Genomic DNA, 23,344 nt, shown 5'->3' on the forward strand with positions numbered 1-23,344 from the left:
ATAAGACGGATAGATAGATAGATAGATAGATAGATAGATAGATAGATAGATAGATGGATAGATAGATAGATAGATAGATGGATCGATCTGCTGTATGAGTAAACCCTCTGTAATGAGATTTCTTGGCTATGCACTTAATGTCATCTCTTTCTATCTAAATTTGGTCACTCATATCTTTTTCATTTTTGAAAGAGCTGCTGGTAAATATAGGTTTCTAGTTGGGCACATAGCCATGCCAATCAATATAGGGATTCTGTTAGTAGGGAAAATGAGAACTGATAGTGAGTAGACAACCAATAATCGATGTCATAATGACATTTTCTTTGGTTGAGGATTTTTTTTTCCTTTTTTTTTTAAAGAGAGAGCTTGGATATATGGAAGGAAATGCATGGGGTTAGGTCTGAAATGCATGGGGTTAGGTCTTAAGTGATGTGTTTACCATGAAGTTAGCGTTGACTAAATATACCTTTATTATAACCTGAGTAGGATTTTATTTTATTTTTTATTTTTTTTAAAGATTTTATTTATTTATTTGACAAAGAGAGACAGCGAGAGCAGGAACACAAGCAGGGGGACTGGGAGAGGGAGAAGCAGGCTTCCCGCTGAGCAGGGAGCCCGATGTGGGACTCGATCCCAGGACCCTGGGATCATGACCTGAGCCGAAGGCAGATGCTTAATGACTGAGCCACCCAGGTGCCCCTGAGTAGGATTTTAATCAACTTGACTTTCTCAGTCTCAAACCTAATGATGAGATGGAGCTCACTGATTTAAATTTTTCCCAAGAAAAATTTTGGAAGGTCTGTTTCTGAGGATAAATATCCTTCTATCCTCACTTGGGAGTTCGAGTTTAACAAGAGAGACAAAAAAAAAAAAAGAAAAAAAATCATTGTTTCTTGGGTATCTGCACAATTAGATATGTCTTAGAATCTAGGAGATAGAAATATCTCCTAATTTTTATTTTTTTATTTTGTTTTTTTTAAAGATTTTTATTTATTTATTCATGAGAGACAGAGAGAGAGAGAGAGGCAGAGGGAGAAGCAGGCTCCCAAGGAGCAGGGAGCCCGATGCGGGACTCGATCCCAGGACTCTGGGATCATGACCTGAGCCAAAGGCAGATGCTTAACCATCTGAGCCACCCAGGCGCCCTGTCTCCTAATTTTTAAAGATCAGTCCCTTAGCTTTTAGATTAGAGATGAAGAAAGCTAGGTGTGTGACCCTTAGCTGAAAATTGCTTGAGGTTTCTGAGCTAAGAAATGTGTTAGTGTTTATTCTCTTATGTTTGTCATCTACTGGGATCACAGCCCAGGTCTTACAGTCCAATTGACCGGCAAGATCAGGAGGCTTATAACAGAAGTTAATTTTTAAGTCAGCCCAAGGCTGTTTCAGATAGCTTAATTCCTTGCATCTGTGAAGCTTCAAGATGTGGATCTCCTTGTCACTGTATTGCTTTTTCTAACAGATATTTCTTCTCCTCCCTAAAGGGAACACTGATGCTATTTAGTACCTGACACATAAATCTTCCGTGCAGGCTACAGGTGACCTCTAATAGAATCAACTTTTCACCTGATTACTTCAGCTATATTGTTTTTCTTTCCTAAGAGTTTAGGACAGCTATTTAACCTTTTTCCTTTATATCATAACTTGAGAATGGATGACTGCTTTGTATTTTTTCTGATGATGGTAGCCTTTCTGTATAACACATCATCCTCAAAGTTTGGTGGCTTAAAACAACTATGTATATAACTCATAATTCTATAGGTTCACCAATAAGCTGGACAGTTCTTCTCATGGACAGTTCTCACATAATGTATTTGTGGTGAGTTGCTAGGAAAGTTGAGTGCTCTCTACTCTAGGATGACCTCAGCTGGGATAGCTTGTCTCTGTTCATCAGGCTGGCCTGGGCTCATTTCCATGGTTGCTGAGCAGAACTACGAAAGGCCTCTTGAGGCTCAGACCTAGAACTGGCACGGGGTTGCTTCTGCCTCTTTCTATTGGCCAAAACAAGTTATAAGATCACCCTAGACTCAGGGTTTGGGGAAACCAATTCCATTTCTTGATGGAAAGAGCTATAGAGTCATGTTTCCAAGGGCATGGATACAAAGATGGGGATAATTGGTGCCATTTTCTGTGCAGCAATTGCAGTGGTAGAAATATCTACCACCGTAACATTCTTCGAGCACTTATGCAGACACTACTCAAGCTAAGCACTGTACAAATGTTACCTTATTTAACTAGAATGAGAAGCTTAGAAGGTAGATGCTAGTATTATACCCATTATATAGATGCAGTAACTCTTAGTGGCAGAGTCTGGCAGTTGATTCTAGAGCCCTGTTAATCACTTTGACTGTTGAATTTAATTATTTTTTTAATTGTGTACCTTTCTCAGTAAAATTTTTTTTAATATTTTATTGTTATGTTAATCACCATACATTATATCATTAGTTTTGGATGTAGTGTTCCATGATTCATTGTTAGTGCATAACACCCAGTGCTCCACGCAGAACGTGCCCTCTTTAATACCCATCACCAGGCTAACCCATCACCCCAGCCCCTCCCCTCTAGAAACCTCAGTTTGTTTTTCAGAGTCCATCGTCTCTCATGGTTCGTCTCCCCCTCTGACTTACTCCCCTTCATTCTTCCCCTCCTGCTATCTTCTTCTTCTTTTTTTTTTCTTAAAATATATTGCATTATTTGTTTCAGAGGTACAGATCTGTGATTCAACAGTCTTGCACAATTCACAGCGCTCACCATAGCACATACCCTCCCCAAAGTCTATCACCCAGCCACCCCATCCCTCCCACCCCCCACCACTCCAGCAACCCTCAGTATATTTCCTGAGGTTAGAAATTCCTCATATCAGCGAGGTCATATGATACATGTCTTTCTCTGATTGACTTATTTCACTCATAATAACACCCTCCAGCTGTATCCATGTCGTTGCAAATGGCAAGATCTCATTCCTTTTTATGGCTGCATAATATTCCATTGTGTATATATACCACCTTTTCTTTATCTATTCATCTGTCGATGGACATCTTGGCTCTTTCCACAGTTTGGCTATTGTGGACATTGCTGCTATAAACATTGGGGTGCACGTACCCCTTTGGATCCCTACATTTGTATCTTTGGGGTAAATACCCAGTAGTGCAATTGCTGGATCGTATGGCAGCTCTATTTGCAACTGTTTGAGGAACCTACATACTGTTTTCCAGAGTGGCTGCACCAGCTTGCATTCCCACCAAGAGTGTAGGAGGGTTCCCCTTTCTCCGCATCCCTGCCAACATCTGTCGTTTCCTGACTTGTTAATTCTAGCCATTCTGACGGGTGTGAGGTGGTATGTCATTGAGGTTTTGATTTGCATTTCCCTGATGCTGAGTGATGTTGAGCACTTTTTCGTGTGTCTGTTGGCCATTTGGATGTCTTCTTTGGAAAAATGTCTGTTCATGTCTTCTGCGCATTTCTTGATTGGATTATTTGTTCTTTGGGTGTTGAGTTTGATAAGTTCTTTATAGATTTTGGATACTAGCCCTTTATCGGATATGTCATTTGCAAATATTTTCTCCCATTCTGTCGGTTGTCTTTTGGTTTTGTGGGCTGTTTCTTTTGCTGTGCAAAAGCTTTTTATCTTGATGAAACCACAATAGTTCATTTTTGCCCTTCCCTCGCTTGCCTTTGGCGATATTTCTAGGAAGAAGTTGCTGCGGTTGAGGTCAAAGGGGTTGCTACCTGTGTTCTCCTTTAGGATTTTGATGGACTCCTGTCTCACGTTTAGGACTTTCAACCATTTGGAGTCTATTTTTGTGTGTGGTGTAAGGAAATGTTCCAGTTTCATTCTTCTGCATGTGCCTGTCCAATTTTCCCAACATGATTTCTTGAAGAAACTGTCTTTTTGCCATTGGACATTCTTTCCTGCTTTGTCAAAGATGAGGTGATCATAGAGTTGAGGGTCCATTTCTGGGCTCTCGATTCTGTTCCATTGCTCTATGTGTCTGTTTTTGTGCCAGTACCATACTGTCTTGATGATCACAGCTTTGTAATACAGCTGGAAGTCTGGAATTGTGATGCCGCCAGCTTTGCTTTTCTTTTTCAACATTCCTCTGGCTATTCGGGGTATCTTCTGGTTCCATACAAATTTTAGGATTATTTGTTCCATTTCTTTGAAAAAAGTGGATAGTATTTTGATGGGGATTGCATTGAATGTGGATTGCTCTAGGTAGCATTGACATCTTCACAATGTTTGTTCTTCCAATCCATGAGCATGGAATGTTTTTCCATTTCTTTGTGTCTTCAATTTCTTTCATGAGTATTTTATAGTTTTCTGAGTACAGATCCTTAGCCTCTTTGGTTAAATTTATTCCTAGGTATCTATGGTTTTGGGTGCAATTGTAAATGGGATCGACTCCTTGATTTGTCTGTCTTCTGTCTTGTTGTTGGTGTATAGGAATGCCACTGATTTCTGTGCATTGATTTTATATCCTACTACTTTACTGAATTCCTGTATGAGTTCTAGCCGTTTTGGGGTGGAATCTTTTGGGTATTCCACATACAGTATCATATCATCTGCAAAGAGTGAGAGTTTGACTTCTTTGCCGATTTGGATGCCTTTGATTTCTTTTTGTTGTCTGATTGCTGTGGCTAGGACTTCTAATAATATGTTGAATAGCAATGGTGATAGAGGACATCCCTGCCGCTTTCCTGACCTTAGGGGAAAAGCTCTCAGCTTTTCCCCATTGAGAATGATATTCGCTGTAGGTTTTTCATAGATGGCTTTTATGATATTGAGGTATGTACCCTTTATCCCTATACTCTGAAGAGTTTTGATCAAGAATCGATGCTGTACTTTGTCAAATGCTTTTTCTGCATCTATTGAGAGGATCATATTACTCTTTTTCTTTCTTTTCTTAATGTATTGTATCACGTTGATTGATTTGCGGATGTTGAACCAATCTTGCAGCCCAGGGATAAATTCCACTTGGTCATGGTGAATAATCCTTTTAATGTACTGTTGGATCCTATTGGCTAGTATTTTGGTCAGAATTTTTGCATCCATGTTCATCAAGGATATTGGTCTGTAATTCTCCTTTTGGATGGGGTCTTTGTCTGGTTTTGGGATCAAGGTAATGGTAGCCTCATAAAATGAGTTTGGAAGTTCTCCTTCCATTTCTATTTTTTGGAACAGTTTCAGGAGAATAGGTATTAATTCTTCTTTAAATGTCTGATAGAATTCCCCTGGGAAGCGGTCTGGCCCTGGGCTTTTGTTTGTTGGGAGATTTTTGATGACTGCTCCAATTTCCTTAGTGGTTATAGGTCTGTTCAGGTTTTCTATTTCTTCTGGGTTCAATTTTGGTAGTTGATACATCTCTAGGAATGCACCCATTTCTTCCAGGTTATCTAGTTTTCTGGCATAGAGTTGCTCATAATATGTTCTTATCATTGTTTGTATTTCCTTGGTGTTGGTTGTGATCTCTCCTCTTTCATTCATTATTTTGTTTATTTGGGTCATTTCTCTTTTCTTTTTGATAAGTCTGGCCAGGGGTTTATCAATCTTGTTAATTCTTTCAAAGAACTAGCTCCTAGTTTCGTTGATCTGTTCTACTGTTCTTTTGGTTTCTAGTTCATTGATTTCTGCTCTGATCTTTATGATTTCTCTTCTCCTGCTGGGTTTAGGCTTTATTTGCTGTTCTTTCTCTAGCTCCTTTAGGTGTAGGGTTAGGTTGTGTATTTGAGACCTTTCTTGTTTCTTGAGAAAGGCTTGTATTGCTATTTACTTTCCTCTCAGGACTGCCTTTGCTGCATCCCAAAGATTTTGAACAGTTGTGTTTTCATTTTCATTGGTCCATGAAGTTTTTTAATTCTTCTTTAATTTCCTGGTTGACCCATTCATTCTTTAGTAGGATGCTCTTTAGCCTCCATGTATTTGAGTTCTTTCTGACTTTATTCTTGTGATTGAGTTCTAGTTTCAAAGCATTGTGGTCTGAAAATATGCAGGGAATAATCCCAAACTTTTGGTATCGGTTGAGATGTGATTTGTGACCTAGGATGTGATCAATTCTGGAGAATGTTCCATGAGCACTAGAGAAGAATGTGCATTCTGTTGCTTTGGGATGGAGTGTTCTGAATATGTCTGTGAAGTCCATTTGGTCCAGTGTTTCATTGAAAGTCTTTATTTCCTTGTTGATCTTTTGCTTAGATGATCTGTCCATTTTAGTCAGGGGGGTGTTAAGGTCCCCCAGTATGATTGTATTGTTGTCAATGTGTTTCTTTGCTTTTGTTATTAATTGCCTTATATAATTAGCTGCTCCCACGTTAGGGGCTTAGATATTTACAATTGTTAGATCTTCTTGTTGGATAGACCCTTTAAGTAGGATACGGTTTCCTTCCTCATCTCTTATTACAGTCTTTGTTTTAAAATCTAATTTGTCTGATATAAGAATTGCCACCCCAGCTCTCCTTTTGTGTCCATTATCATGGTAAATGGTTTTCTACCCCCTCACTTTCAATCTGGGGGTGTCTTTGGGTCTAAAATGAGTCTCTTGCAGACAGCATATTGATGGGTCTTGTTTTTTAATGCAATCTGATAGCCTGTGTCTTTTGAATGGGGCATTTAGCCCATTTACATTCAGGGTAACTCTTGAAAGATATAAATTTAGTGCCATTGTATTTCCTGTAAGGTGACTGTGACTGTATATTGTCTGTGTGCCTTTCTGATCTATGCTGCTTTTAGGCTCTCTCTTTGCTTAGAGGACCCCTTTCAATATTTCTTGGAGGGCTGGTTTCGTGTTTGCAAATTCCTTTAGTTTTTGTTTGTCCTGGAAGCTTTTTATCTCTCCTCCTATTTTCAATGACAGCCTAGCTGGATATAGTATTCTTGGCTGCATATTTTTCTCGTTTAGTGCTCTAAAGATATCATGCCATTCCTTTCTGGCCTGCCAGGTCTCTGTGGGTAGGTCTGTTGCCAATCTAATGTTTCTACCATTGTAGGTTACATATCTCTTCTCCCGAGCTGCTTTCAGGATTTTCTCTTTGTCTCTGAGACTTGTAAGTTTTAGTATTAGATGTCTGGGTTTTGACCTCTTTTTATTGATTTTGAGAGGGGTTCTCTGTGCCTCCTGGATTTTGATGCCTGTTTCCTTCCCCACATTAGGGAAGTTCTCTGCTATAATTTGCTCCAATATACCTTCTGCCCCTCTCTCTCTTTCTTCTTCTTCTGGGGTCCCAATTATTCTAATGTTTTGTCTTATCGTATCGCTTATCTCTCGAATTCTGCCCTCGTGATCCTGTAGTTATTTATCTCTCTTTTTCCTAGCGTCTTTATTTTCCATCATTTGGTCTTCTATATTGCTGATTCTCTCTTCTGCCTCATTTATCCTAGCAGTTAGTGCCCCCATTTTTGATTGCGCATCATTAATAGCCTTTTTGATTTTGACTTGGTTAGATTTTAGTTCTTTTATTTCTCCAGAAAGAGTTTCTCTAATAACTTCCACACTTTTATCAAGCCCAGCTAGTATCTTTAAAGTCATGATTCTGAACTCTAGGTTCGACATTGTACTAATGTACGTATTGAGTATGTCCCTGCTAGACGGTACTACCTCTTGTTCTTTTTGCTGAGGTGATTTTTTTCGTTTTGTCATTTTATCCAGAGAACAGATGAATGAGAGAACTAAATGCTGACAGTTTAACAATGTCCCCAGCAAATATACTCTATACAAAAAAGACCTGAAACCAGGGGAAAAGAAAGGGAAAGAAAGAAAAAAGAAAGAGAAAAAAAAAAGAAAAAGAAAAAGATCAAAAGAAACAAAAACAGAACAAAACAAAACAAAAAAACAGAATATGATCAAATATGATCAGGTAGTGCATAGATCAGTGGCACACACTAGATTTTGGGTGTATTTTGGTCTGTTAGAAGAAAGTGCCTCCTAAAATTTTAAAGGAAGAAAGACTTATATATGTACAGAATAAGGTTTGATACAATGAAGGGACGGAAGATGATTGTAAAGATGAAAATTATAAAATGTTTCATAAATGGAATTGATAAGAAGTTGTTTGAAAGAAGAAAGAAAAAGATTAAAAAAAAAAGAAAAAAAATGAGACAGAGTGTGATCAGGCAGGAGACTAGAACAAAGCCATACACTAGTGATTTAGGGTATATTTTGATCTCTTAGAAGAAACTGTATATCAAAATTTTAAAGAGAGAAGAACTTATATATATATGCGAAAATAAGGGTAACTACTACGAAGGGATAAAACATGACTCCAAAAACGAAAAATAAAAAACGTTTTTTTATAAAAGGGATTGACAATATGTTGGTTGAAAAAGGGAAAAAGAAAAATTCAAAAAAAAAACAAAAACAAAGAACAGTTAAAAAAATTAACTTTGAAAAACTACCATGGTAAAAAAGCCATGAATTCTATGTGCAGTATTCCCCTAGCGCTGGAGTTCTCCCGTTCTCCTTGATCGGTAAACTTGGTCTTGGCCTGCTGGCTGTTCTCGCTGATCTTCTGGGGGAAGGGCCTGTTGCCGTGGTTCCCAAAGGTCTTTGCTGGAGGCAGAATTGCCCCGCCCTTGTCCCTCCAGGCTAAGCAAGCTGCTCTGGTTTGCTCTCAGGAGCTTTTGTTCCCTGCAAGTCTCGGTACAGCTTTGGAGGACCAGGGTGAAAATGGTGGCCTACCACTCTCTGCCCGGAGGATCTGAGAACTTGGGGCCCCGCTCCTCAGTGCGCCCCCAGAGAAAAGCAGTCACTCCCGTCTCCCTGGTCTCCGGCCGCACTCTGTGCTCACCCGTCCTGTGACTGAGTGTTTCTATCTCTGGCACCCAACCCCGTGTGGAGTCTCCAAACCCAGCAGATCCCTGCGGTGCACTCCCACGCCACTCCTCCTGGAGGAGGGAGGGGAGTCTCCCCAGCTTTCCTGCTTGTTGGGTCCCTGCTGGAGGCACAGTGGCCCGACTGGGCCACGGATCACAGTTTATGGCAACCTCGAGCTGAGAGCCCGCGCCTCGGCTCCGTCTCTGCAGCCAGGTTCCCCGCTCGGATACCTGGGAGCTTTGCTGCACTCAGGCACCCCCGGTCTTTCTGTGACCCCGAGGGTCCTGTGACCACACTGTCCCGCGAGGGTTCCACTTCCCACTTAGCCACTGGAGTGACGTCCCTCTGTGGAACCGACTTCTAAAAGTTCCAATTTTGTAGCACTTGCCAGAAGCGGCTGACGGAGGTCCCCTCCACCACTGTCTATCCTCCGGAATATCGGCTCGGATTCACTTCTCCGCATGTCCTATCTTCCAGTAAGTGGTCGGGTCTCTGTTCAGAGAGTTGTTGCTACTCTCTTCTTCAATCTCCTGTTGAGTTCGTTGGTGTTCAGAATGGTTTGATCCCTATTCAGCTGAATTCCTGAGACCAGACGAAATCCAGGTCTCCTACTCCTCTGCCATATTGCTCCACCCTCTACTCTCAGTAAAAATTTTTTGAGCATGCACTTATAAAATGTCTGTCTTTACTTGTAAATTATATACAAGTGCTATTGTCAATCTGTGTTAAATATTAGTAACCTTCAACTTCATTCTTATCTTTTTAGATAAAAATTATAAATATCAAGTAAAGTTTAAATATATTCTTCCATCCCCTGTATTGATGTCTTGTGACCTTACTTTGGAGACCATACACCAAGGACCTCTTTATGCCTGAGGCATTTCATGACTACTGTATCTATCTTTGAGTGAAACAGCATTTAATTAAAATCCTATTTGCTGCTGGAATTCAGTTCTATTTTCAGTTAACATTGCCTGCTCTAACAGCAAACTGTTAAGGGCAGGGATTCTTTCAATAATTGATTAGGACTCATAGGGGAATATAGCTCTAGTTAAAGGGTATCTTCTGATTTGGTAGAGCTATGTCTTGTGACTTTGTGCATCCAGCGAATTCTCAGATCACTTGCCACAGGCCCAACTACTCACCACTCTTTGGAGGTTTGTCAAACAATGTAGTATAGAGGAGTGATTCTCAAAGTTCTCTGTTGGTAGTGTGCATCGTGCTATCTGTTGAGATTATTAAATGCAGATTCTGGGATCCCACTGCTAGGGAGACTGACCCTGTTAGATTTGAGGTTGGGTCTAGGAATCCACTTCTTTTTCAGGCTTCCCAAGTGATATTGACCACACTTTAAGAACAATGAAACTTGTATTCATATTTGCCACTTAACAGGTGGATGGCTTAGACATTTACTTTTACACTGGTTCAGTTTCTTCAGCTATAAAATGGGAAACGTAATAAAGTCCAGGACCACCTTGTAAGATTGTTTTGAGAGTTGAAATATGTGGTCATTTTATCAAAGGACTTTATAAAAAGTAACACATTAACATGTGACCTATTGCTCTAATTTTTTGATCTATTAAAAAACATACTCTCCATAACTAAGATATTCTATATAGTGTCAATTACTTTTTATTTCAGTGAAAACATGATTCTGAGCCTGTCTGTCCTATTCACTTGCCTCCCAAGGAAAGGGGCCATGGTTATACTTCTTTGCATGAATGGCGGTAAAAGAAAATAAGGATTAAGAATATAGATTAAGTTCGAGCAAACCTGGATTCTGACCCCATCTTCTGTGTGTCTTGAACTAACTCCTTAACATACTCTTCTTTGTTAAGTAGTCATCCTAATAGATCTTACTTGTCAAGAAGTCTATGATATTAAATGTAATAACATAGCCAACATTTACTACATGCTTGCTACATGCCAAGCATTATTTAAAGTGGTTGTCATGTAATAACTCATTTGCTCACAAAAACCCTATGATTTTGAAGAGAGGTCCTAAAAGGGCCCTATTTTGCAGAGGGAAAAATCAAAGTATGGGGAGCTATAATGATGGCACTGGGACACAAGCCTCTGCCGTTTGACTCTAGAACCATCCTCTTTACACTTTTCAGCACTGCCTCTTTCTTATACAGGAAAAGCTTGCAGGTCACTTAGCACACCAGAAGGCACATGGTAAATCCTCAAAAGATGTGACATATTATTACCATCATTTGATTTCTTCACAGCTTCTTGCAGAATGCTTTGTGCGAGGTATTTGTTTAATAAATTTATGTTGATTTGATTTGGAAAGAACTCTGTTGTATTCTCTTGGGCTTCTAAAAGATATATTCAATGAGAGAGTCTCTTATTTTTCAGGCTAATGTGATTCATGTGGCTGGTTTTAGATTAAGTTACTGTCTTTTATTTACAAAAGGAGATTAAATGAATATGTACAGATCCAAGAACTTCAAAATCCCCCTTGTTAAAAACTGTTTAAAAATTTGTCTTCGTAAGACAAATAAGAGAGCTCATAGGGCCAATTTATAAAATAACTGGATTTTGCTATATAATGTGTTTAGCATTTTTCAAAACACATATTTAGAAATCTTCCCTGGTTCCTTTTTTTTGCTAGCTCTTACACTTACTGGTCCAATGTATCTGAAATATTCCCATTCAGTGCTTTGTGGCTTGTCTTTCTTTCCTATTTTCAGGATCAATTTATTCATCTGTAAGTAAAATGGGGAGCTTTACCTGAGGAAGGCCAAAGAGGCAGATTGGACTGTATGGGGTAATATAAATCTTAGGTCAGAAAAATTGATGTGGTTTCATGTCCCATCTCTTTTGTCTTTATTTTAGCTATTTGAATAGTGGGTTAAGACCATCCTATAAGAACATTCAAACTCTACACTCCAAGGTACTAGTGACAAAAGTTAAAAAACAATCTCCCCTCAAGTACAACCAAAACCCGTCTTTCTATCCCATCCAGAGACAGTCTAATTCTCTAGGCTATGGTGTAAGGAAACCTACCCAAGATGGTATAATTAGTAGGCTGAAGTCTTCTGGATTTAGATGTTGTTAGATAACTGGAGGAAATATGCCAGGAGTCAAAGGCCCTTGCCTTAGTTAACCATCTGCCTGCAAGCATTTTGGCCTTTCTGTCAGGATGGCAAAGGCAGGTTTGTCAGTACAGCAGAAAACCTGGTTTTTGGAAGAAGTTGCAGCCAGACTCCTCTTAGCCCTGATGAAGAGCAGCTCTATGAGTGACTTCAGTGTTCACTCCATTCCTAGCTGATCATAGCACAGACAGTTTGCTAGGCAGTCCTCAGCCTTTATCTTCTATTAGTCTGGTTTCAATCACAAAGTGAGAGGAACAACTATTTGAATGAATAGGGCAGGCTGGCTTTGGTGTTCATGGAGTCCTCAGTGTCTAGCATGATTAAGAACTCTGAGGCATACTTAAGGAAATGAACTTGGCTAAGATAATATGTTCTTTCTAGTAGTAAAATCTAAAATTTTTTTGCATACAAATTTAAAAAATAGCAGTAATCAAGTTGAATGAAAATTATCATTGGGATATTTACAATAGAAGTACAAGTATCAGTCAAGACAAACTATGTTACATACATCCCCAAATCTCAGTGGCTTTAATAATGAAATTTTGCCTATCCCTGGACTGACTGTCGAATATGGGAAGTGGGGGTGAGGTGGAGCTCTGTTCCACACAGTCATTTAGGGATTCAGGCACTTTCTGTTTAGTTGCTATACCATCTCCTGGGGAATTAGAGTCTTCCAATGAATCCTCTGCGTGCAGCCTGCAGACAACAGAAGATGATGTGGAAGACTGGGTGTAGGAGTTTTAGGGATTGGACATAGAAGTAGTTACATCATTTTTACTGATACTCCTTTGAACACAACTCAAACTCATGACCTCACACAACTTCACTACAAGGGAGGCTGGGAGTTGCTTTCTAACTATTTAACCAGAAAGAAAAATAAGTGGACTTCAAGTGAACATATTTATTTATGGAGGTTAGTCGTCTTTTCTTTTTGTTCCTATGTGAATATTTCTTTTATAGGCTAAGAGGCATCAGTAGTCCTATTGCTCTCTGGAAAATTGTGCTCAACTTTCGTTTCTCATTTAGACTTTTGGTCTTGGGTTTTTTGTTTGGTTAGTTGTTTTTGTTTTTTGGTTGTAATTGGGTTTAGACATTTTGGGTCAGACTGAATATCTTCTATGGCAGTGTAAATGCTAACTGTTGGTCCTCTTTCCCCTCCCACCTGGGGACTGGGGGTGGGAGAAATGAAAAAATTACAGCCGTGTTATGTCTCACATCTTGCCACTACCCAGCCTGATGTTAGGCTGACCCTAGGGGAAGGTAAAGGAGCAGATTTTCTACTGGGCTGCACCAGACATGGGGAAATGGGTGAATTTTCAGATTCTGTGAATTGTTAACACTTTTAATATGGAAGCTCATCACTAGATTTGTGACCACACATTGTGGCTGTGTATTTAACTTTGCTTTTCCATTTCTGGTTCTTTGGATTTAACTAGCCTGATTACTTCTTCAGTATTATTAAAAAAAAAAAAAAAAAAAAAAAGCTACACTAGTTTTCCTCCCAAATTTACTTGCATTTAATTCAACTTGTATTAAATACTTATAAAAAGTCAGTTCTTAAGATAACTAGGGATATAGGGGCTCCTGGGTGGCTCAGTCAGTTAGGCATCTGCCTTCAGCTCAGGTCATAATCCCGGGGGCCTGGGATCAAGCCCCACATTGGGCTCCCTGCTCATCCAGGAGCCTGCTTCTCCCTCTTCCTCTGCTGCTTGCTCCCCCTGCTTGTGCTCTCTCTCCCTTTCTCTCAAATAAATAAATACAGTCTTTTAAAAAAAGATAACGAGGGATACAACAAGAATAAGCCACCTCCTGTACCTTCAAGGAGCTGAATGACTAAAGCAAGAGAGACTTGCTAACATATAACCAGTCTGCTGTGTTTATACAAGAGCTATAAAACAATTTGTAAGTATGAAAATAAGGGTACACACCAGAATATGGGAACATAAAAAGACATTATTGTGTCCTGTAAATGTTGTGAATGGCTTTTTAGGGGAGGAAACATTGGAACTGGAAGTGGAACAGTGAGAAAGACCTTGCTAGGCAGGAAACAGGCGAGGGGTAGCTGGATATTCTGGGTGGAGAGCACTTTGCAAAGGAAGTCGTGTTGTGTTTAGGGAATGGTAAAGATTTAGATGTGTCAGATTACATGATGCCAAGGGAGTGAGAGTGGGATGATGTTAGGTTGGGAGGTTAAGTTGGAACCACATTTATGAAGGGTCTAAGAGACCATAATTTGTAATTAAGGGGTTTATAATGTAAGATATGGGAAATAGCAAACACTACTTTAGTATGGAAGTGATGAAATCAGATTTGCATTTTAGGAAAAATAAGTCGAGCAAAAGAATTGACAATAGGTTAGAGAATTTTAAAATCTCATACTGAGTTTATACATATAGAGACATTATTTATTTATTTTTTGTCTTTCAAAGACACAACAACCAACTCTTAAGTACAGAATTGATACAATAGATAATACCATTTCCTTTTTTCTCCCATGTACTTTTTCCAAAGGCCACATACAGCTCTAAAATAATATGATACCATGTTTTAGCCAATAGAAAATGCAGCGTCTACTTCCAGCTTCTGATAATGACAGCCTAGCTTGTATCAGAGTAGACTTCCTACCAATAGTAATTTAAAATTCTTGACAAAATATAAAAGCAACGTCAGGAACTGTTTATTGGCACTAGACAGCAACTAAAAGCAAGCTGAAACTAAAAAGGATTCTACCTTCCAAAGAAGGAAACCACACTGGGTAAGATCCACATTTAAATAGCTTTGACCCCACAGGCCCTCTGTGCCCCACATGGGAAGTGGCTGATAGGGCTCAAAGGAAAAAAACAGTAGTTTTATCGGTTTTAGGCATCATAGGACTGAATTCAGTGTTGTCAGAATGACTAGGAATTGAGATTAGGATTCCTGAAGGGAGAGAGTCACAGAGGAGGGAGCCCCCAAATCTGTAAATGAATACCTATAATCTTTGGCAGAGCCTTAAACTGTCCATGTACATACAGATAAAGAGTCCAAGGAGCCCAGGAAGTAAACGAGAGCCAGAAGGCTGAAAGAACTGAGCAGAACATTCAGTTTCTCACTTCAGGAATATAGAGTTCAGAATTTTAGCTCCATCGAGTTAGAGGGAATTGACGAACACTTGGGTCTTCCATTGAAACTCTGGAAGTTTCATGCTTTAGGAGTAAAGACCACATCCTAGAAGTAAAGGAAAACTGGAATAAACCTGCCTTAACAAAGCCTAAACTTAGGCCTCCCTGTTACCTGGCAGTAATCTGTTCGTAGGAGCAAACTTCAATGATGTTTGGAGGAAGATAATATAATTTAAAGCCTTTACAACGTCTTTACAGTGTTTATATGTCATCAGTAATTACTGGACATGCAAAGGAACAAGAAAATGTGACCCAGAGTCATGGGGAAAAAGCAGTCAATATAAACAAACTCATAGCTGACAGACACTGGAATTGTCAGATAGGATGTTAAAATCACTATGCAGAATCTGTGAAGGCATTTTCATGAAAAGATGGGTGAGGAGATGGGAAAATTCAGGAGTGATATGAAAACTGTAAGAAAAAGAACCAAAGGCAAATCTCAAGATCTAAAAAATACATCTCTGAAATTAAAAAGAAAAATTAGATGGAGCTAATAGCAGATTTAACACAACTCAGTAATAAAAAAAGACAATAAAAATTAGCAAAAGACATGAGCAGACACTTCCAAAAAGAATATATATGAATGACCAAGAAGCACTTGGCAAGATACTTAACATCATTAATCATCAGGGAAATGCAAATTGAAATCACAGTGAGATACCCCTTTATATCCATTAGAATTGCTAAAATTAAAAAGGCTGACAACACCAAAGGATTGTCAAAACTTGAACTCTCACACTTTGCTGTGGGTGCATGTAAATTGGTATAATCATTTAGGAAAGCTGTATATTAGTTCTTTATAAAGTAGAATATATCCTGACCCAGCAATTTTATTAATAGTTATTTGTCCAATGGGAATAAGAACATATAGCACAAAAGGACTTGTAAAGTATGCAGATTTATTCACAATAGCTAAAAACTGTAAATATACCACTGCCTATTTATAGATGAAGGATAAATCAATTATGGTATTTTTAACCGTGGAATATCACTTGGGAATAAAGAGGAATGAAGTAGAATTGCATGCAACAACACAGATGAATCTCAAAAATAAGCTGGGTAAAAGAAGCTAGCCCCTATCCTCCATCTCTTATATGAAGTTTGAAGTTATGTAACAGGCAAAACGTAGTTAGGCTGATTGAAATCAGAAAAGGGGCTCTCTCTGTGGGGTGAGAAGGGAAATTGGATGGAAAGGGCACAGGAGAACTTTTTGGGTTGACGGAAAACATTTTGCATTTTTATTGGTATCATGGTTGCATGAGTATATACCTTTGTTATGTATATACTCATCAAAACTGCACATTTGAGATCTGTGCATGTGACTGTATGACCATTACAACTCATAAGTAGAATTGATGGGAACTGACAGGCAATGTAATGTGGTGGTTCAACATACGACATGCAGGGATTGAGGTAAGACTACCTGGATTCAGGTCCTAAAGGCAGTGAATTATAGTGGGTCAGGGTATGGTAAGGTTTTGAATCGTATTGCCAGTATTTTGTGAACATTGGTAGGTTACTAATGTCTTTTAAGCCTCTATAAAACGCAGATGATAAAATTAGTATCTGCTGGTAACGTTGTCCTGAGTATAGTGGCTGGCATATAGATGCACTCAAGAAATTTAAGCTGAAGTCATTATTATTAAATAGCTCTTTGGCCGTTTTTTCATTGATCTAATGCAGTCATGAATGCTAGTATAACGTGAAGATTTTGAGAATTAGATATCTACAAACTGCATTATACTGCCATCTAAATAATGTAGACAATATTTGACAGCATATGATTAAATACACTAGCAAATCCTATTTTAAATATCCATTTCAAACTAAGTAACTAATTATCTCTTTGCCAAGAAAAATTTTTCAGTTTAAAATACTTCTTTTGATGCTCTTGTAAAAAAAAATTCAAACATAAATTAGGGCCTAATTTTTTTCCTAATAGTCTCACCCTCTGTTTCCCATCTCATGATCACTTTTTATATTTTGGTATATCTTTGGGGTGCGTGTGTGTGTGTGTGTGTGTGTGTGTGTGTGTGTGTGTAACTTTGTAAGCAAAACTGTGACTGCATGATTTATGTACTCTTCTAAACCTGACATTTCATTTCGAAATCTTTCCATGTTTAGGACTATTTACATACAGAGTTGGCCCATTCTTTTTAGCAGCTGCATAATAGTATTGCACTGATGGATTTTGATTTATCTAACTAGCTCTCTGAGAAGTTCCAAGTTTCCACTATTATAAACAACTTGACATTCTTAGAGTTGTAGGTTTTGCACTTGTGTTAATTATTCCATAGAATATTTTTTTTTAAAAAGTAGAATTGCTATGTGAAAGAGTTTGAACAAAATTTATTAAGCTTTTTTTGGAAGAGAAAAATTGTATGTGTGAGTATGTGTATGACTGAACAGTGAAAGAATGAGCATTGGAACACTGAGGATTCTCTGGGTCAATTCCATGGTGTTGTGGACTGTGGAGAGAGGGGGACATCTTCAGATCTCTTAATATCCTGGTTTATTTTCACATCCCAACTTACTCTTACTCTCTACCTCTTTCTCACTTTACCCTTCATTTAACAATCTTGCATTTCCTTTCAGTCCAAGAGGTCCATTCAACAACAACTAAGAACCCAAGTTTTCAATTTCCTAATGTATGTGCATATGATCTTTGAGCCTTCCCATCTGTGCACTCACGCCCGCCCCATCCAGTCATATAAAGTCTTAATTTCCAACAGCATCAGATTTGTGTTTTTGAAAGGTGAGTCTCACTGTGTAGGCCAGATGTGAAGGGGAAGGATGCAGAGGCCAGAGGACTGATGAGACTTCAGGTTGGTGAAAGGAAGGAAGCTGTTCAATTTGTGGAGCAAGGGCAGGAACAGCTCAAGTTCTTGGCTTAGTTGCTGTCAGGTGAGTGAGGGTGGTTTTATGGGCGTTTACTAAGACCCAAGCTACCCTTGCCTATCATCTAGTGCCCTGTCAGCTGCAGAAACACAGCTGTGTTTGTGTCCTGCTGTTGGGCGGGCGAGGGGGAACTCGGAGGTCTGGTTCTTTTTTTAATGGTTTTAATTCTATTCTTCGTTTTGAGGTGAATATGGATGTTTTAGAGTGCTGTGCTCACTTTCTTCTCGACCTTTTTCTTCTATAACCTGTGGTATGTCAGACACAATACTTACCAGCTTGGGAGACAGAATTGTTAGCATTTCATTCGCACCCTGTGTTCAGTGACCTCAAGTTGATAGTATGAAATTGGGCATGGTGGGGATATTTACACAATTGGGAGTGGAAATGGCAAATCAGGGATTCCCCCATCCCAAGAGAAACTGCCGCTTAATGTTTACCAGCACACTGCATGACTTCTGTAACCCTTCTACCTCTGCTCACCACACACACACACACACACACACACACACACACACACACACGAAAATATAGTGTTTGAAGGATTGGACGTCACGGGTTTTCTTCCATGAGACACGGTGATTTTCAAGAGGAACAAATTGAGTTCCTTTTATCTTCCTGTCTCGGGTTTTGCATTTACTTCCAAAAGGACAAAACGAGCTAACTTTTTTCTCTCTCCCCTAGTGGATGGCTGTATTCACAGAGCAGCTGGGCCCTGTTTACTGGCTGAATGCCGTAACCTGAATGGCTGTGAAACTGGACATGCAAAAATCACATGTGGCTACGACCTGCCAGCAAAATGTGAGTACAGCCCTTGGGAACCCATAAAATGTGTGCTCCAAGTAGTTCTTTAAATATATATGTATCATATGTGAGTGTAGGAGATTTTTGTTCAGGTCTTCGACAGAGTGTCTCTGAAACAGAGAAATAAAAATATGAGCAAAATATATATTATAGCATTTAAGTGCCATGGAGTGACAGCTTCTGGAAGTGATGCCAATTTCTTATTCCTTGTTCAGGTTTCTTGATTGTGGATGTGTTTAGAACAAAGGAGATCAAAGTGATGTATTGTGTTTTCAGCTGCCATGTAAAGGCTGATTGGCAATTACAGCCAAGACATCTGTCACACTTTGCTTTCAGGAAAAGCCAATGGAATGTGGTTGTCAGTGTGAGAATGTATTTGCTCTTTGAATGTGGAATGGTCAAAATTTCCATTATATTTGAATAGAGAGAAGTATTGCATTTGATTGACCTTGTTGCCTAGTCGTTTAGCCAATCGAGTGGGGTGGTGTGGAATAAAAATACTTAGGAGTAGGTTAAAGGCACGGATTTTTTAATCACATAACCTTCAGGGCTTGGCGGGTGGAGGTAAAGGGTTTCATTGCACTGTTAAGGTGTTCATTGATTTGGAAATTGTGACACCAATTAATTGTTTATTCTATTCATCTGCTTCTTATGATACTGCCTGGGTCTGTGAATACATTTTATGTAAAAGTGAAGTGAGTTTTTGTTTTTCGGTTTTTTTGCAGTGGAGAAAACATGACTGAAAAATTATAACACTATCTGTAGGATACTTGTTGGGCTCTGTATAGACAGGTTGTGTAAGAATGAATTTCCTATGGATATGTGTGAGTGGAGAGATAGTGTGTTATATTTTAAAGATTACTTTAAATAATGTTTAAATCTGAGGTTTTGTAGTAAATGTCATATATTAAAATGATATTTTTTCTTTATAAACATTATAATACTGCATTCTGTATTTCTCACAGTGGGTTCTAGTGAATGTATATCAACTATATACTGTTTAATTTTTCCTTCAGTGGCTTCTCAACTTCTCACTTTTCTTTCTTTCTTAGTGTTTTTACCTTATGTGAAAGAGTCAAATCATGTACCAAATGGCCCCTCACTCCCACTTGAAATGTATATTTATGTCAAATAAAGTCCTTTGTGTACAGTGGTGTTCCAAACAGTTCTCCCTTTGAGTCAGAAAACCTGAGTATTAAAGGTGATTTCCCTTTCCAGGATTATATGTCTCTATGTTTACAAATATTGGTCATTTTTTCTTTTTAACACCATATTACCTTTGTGATATAGCTAACTGATACTGCCCTGAGAACAAGCAGATTATTGATTACTTTCAGACTTGTGTCTGTCCTTAAACTAATGAATAAGGCCTGGTTTCCTACTGCTTTACTACTTTCTTATGTATTAAAGCACAAGTAAGAAATTCTTTACCTCTGAGATTTCTGAAGACAGATAACCTCAGTATCACTAAATACGACCAAATAAAATGATGGCTTTAGTGTATGGGTTGATGCCATGATGATTCTGTCTAATGTGCTTGCTCCTGTCTGACAGCCCTCTAAATCATCCAGCTTAGTTCAGGGTTATTGAGGGAGGTATGAAGATCAATGACACCAAGACCTATGCTTGAGGAGTTTCATGATTGAGTCATAACTCTGAGCCAAGGTGTGGCTTTCCTGGGGACCCCGGGCCAACTGAGTCTTTGTGGCACAAGGACTCTAGTTAGCAAAAGTCAGTCCACAGGACTTGGTACCAAATCTGTGTGAACTGAGATAATGAGAGCCTTATACACATTCAAGTCGCTGTGCACAGGCCACAGGGCACATCTAGGAAGAAAATCATCCAGCACCATAGAAAGGACCAGACTTGGGATGGCAGGGCCACCTCATGAAAGTCACACACATGGACTACTTGTGAATAAGTCTTGGTATTTCTCTATATTTTGAAAGATTAATGATCTATATTGGAAACATAAAGAAAAGCAAAGAAAGCAATCAAGCAATATGGAAATGAGTAATAATAGCTTACATCTGTGTGCCACTTTATAGTTTTCCACAGTACTTTCACAAGCCTTTATATTTTAAATTGTATTTTATAAACATTGTGTGTGTGTGTGTTCATTTTCCCTTCTCCTACCCCTGAAAGATGTTTTTCTTTCTCATCAATTTGGTTCATCCATTTCAGAGTCATTAACAATCCACAGATGTGCTTTTGTAGAGAGAGAATGAAAGGGAGCTCATTACATACTGTTTGGGTCATTTTCCCCCTCTATATTTAATAATTCCATGACAGTTTGACAGCAGAAACTAGTTCCTATCTGTCCTCTGTGACAGCAGATTTATCATTATGGGCGTACTAAAGCCAGTCATCCAGCCACCAATGATAATATCTTCATGCATCAGCAATTTGTTTGGAAAACGCTGTTGTCTAGGTTACAGACAAACTTGGTAATTTTGGACTGGTCTTTGCTTCTTTTATGCTTGCTAAATTAATCTTTTTTTAATGCTTATATTTGAATTAATCATGTTTGTAGTCTATATTGTGACTCATCATAATTGGTAGAAAGATAAGCCTCAGAGATTTAGTTTATTCCTCATTGTTTGGATATTTTGATTTCTTTTGATGTGCAATATCCAATCATTCTTTTCAAAATAATCATAAGAGTGGAAAGAATATTGGTGAATATTTCATTAAATGTGATTGCTAAAGAAATGACTTAAGAGGTAGACTAAGGACTTTTTATACAGTTGGACCTTTTGGGACCTTTTCTTTTACAATATTAGATTCATAATAAAATTTAGATTTCTATAGAGTTTTAGAAGCTTATCAACATGTGGAACCTTTCTATTCATGCTATCATCATTCTACCAGAGGGCCAACTTCATGTGGGAGAAGTTTGTCTATCAGAGTCACAGTTTTAGTGTCAATATCTAGCACAATGTTTCCTGAATATGTGCTGAATTAATGTGAATGAATGAGTGATCAAATGAATAGTTTCAGAACTTTTCACCTGGAAAATAGTTTTGCAAATGTTGCCTCTACTAATTCTTTCCCTCCTGCATTGCATTCTGCCTGGTGCTGGTAGACTGATATTCCTAAGTCCAGAGTCCTCATAATCGTCTATAAGACTCTAAGCGTTGTAGCCCTCCTTGCATCTTGGACATCATCTGCCTCTGTCCTCTTCTTGGCCACACAGGTTGCTTTTCTGACCTGTAATGCATTTGCATTAGTGTTTCCTCCGCCTAGAATTCTATTCTTCTACATACCTATCTGGCTTGCTCCCTCACCTACTTCAAACCATTGCTCAAATGTAACCTCCAGTATTGCCCAAAACAACCTGCTTATAATTGCTTTTTTGTTTTATTTATAATCGCATATCTGTAGTATTTAACCTTCAAATACTTGGTATCATTTACTTACCGATTTTGTTTTTTGTCTGTCTTCCCCTGTGAAAATGAGGGCAGAGATTTTTTTTTTCTGCATCTTTTTCACTTACTGCTTTGTCCATACAGGTTAGAAAAATATTTGACACATAATCGGGGCTCAAAATATGTTTGTTGAATGAATGGGTAAAAACCTAACTCCACTACTCTCAAAATCCTTGGAAGGGTTTTTCTTTAAACACAGACTTGTTAGCCTGATTACCTTTGGCCTTCCATGATTTACTGTCATATCCTGAACTAACAAGCTTTTACATGACCTGAATTGCTCACAGTGGTGTGCCTGTGCTGGGGTCTGTATTTAGGGCCATCTAGAAAGCTCTTTGCCCCTTTCCTGTCTTCTTGACTCAACTCAAATATCACTTGTGTCATGAAACAAGTCTTCCTTATCAACTCTGCAAAATGCATTTTTTTTTTTCCTTCAAACTCATGAATACAGCTTGTTAACACACTGAGGACACTTTCCACTACTTTTTATTGTTATACATACAAGCTTTCCACCTTTCTATCAGTCCCTTGTATATAATGGGTACTAGAAAAACATCTACTAAATGAATTACTTGTTAAATGTGGAAGATTGGTTGATAATTGGTGATGGGCAAGATGTGAAAGACAATTTATGTTAATATCCCTGAGAAATGATGAAATTAGTGTTAATTATCCCTTGGGTTTTTTAAATCACATTTTAACATCCATCTAATTCCAAAGTCTTTTGTTTAAGGAATTTACTTTTAATGGTGCTTCTCCTAAGGGTGAACAAATAAATATAAAGAAACTATATCAACTTAATTTAATGTTTTTTGGCATAGCTCACATATCTCTTCTATTTCTTGAGAATGCTCCATTTTTAGGCTTTAAGGCTGAATAATCATGAATGATAAATGGAAAAATATTAAAATCTGTATATAACGTGGTAGGATCTGTTTCTTTTATTCTTTCCATTTAATCTTTGGAAGATATCAAAGAGTAATATTAGCATCCAACTCACAGGTTTTTATTAATCATTTGAAGGGAGACTGTCGGATGAGAGACCACAGTATAGCATATATGAATCAGAATCTTCATTCTATTCCCAGGTACAATAATAATCAGATGACAGTAGCTTAAAAGGTACAGTTGATAATAATACTTCTCCCCTG

General features: G+C 38.4%; 1 protein-coding gene across 2 annotated transcripts in view; it reads left to right on the forward strand.

The window, feature by feature from the left end:
• MACROD2 (mono-ADP ribosylhydrolase 2) overlaps positions 1-23,344 on the forward strand; it is a 2,080,661-nt gene that overhangs the window by 722,242 nt on the left and 1,335,075 nt on the right. For both annotated transcript variants that reach the window (XM_073878419.1, XM_073878420.1), the window contains exon 5: positions 18,646-18,762. In XM_073878419.1, coding sequence (XP_073734520.1) covers positions 18,646-18,762 — 117 coding nt within the window. The remainder of the gene's footprint in view (positions 1-18,645; positions 18,763-23,344) is intronic.

Source organism: Callorhinus ursinus, unplaced genomic scaffold, assembly GCF_003265705.2.
Source record: "Callorhinus ursinus isolate GAN/ISIS: 27379988/994484 unplaced genomic scaffold, GSC_fseal_2.0 scaffold29, whole genome shotgun sequence".
In the NCBI taxonomy this organism is placed as follows: Eukaryota; Metazoa; Chordata; class Mammalia; order Carnivora; family Otariidae; genus Callorhinus; species Callorhinus ursinus.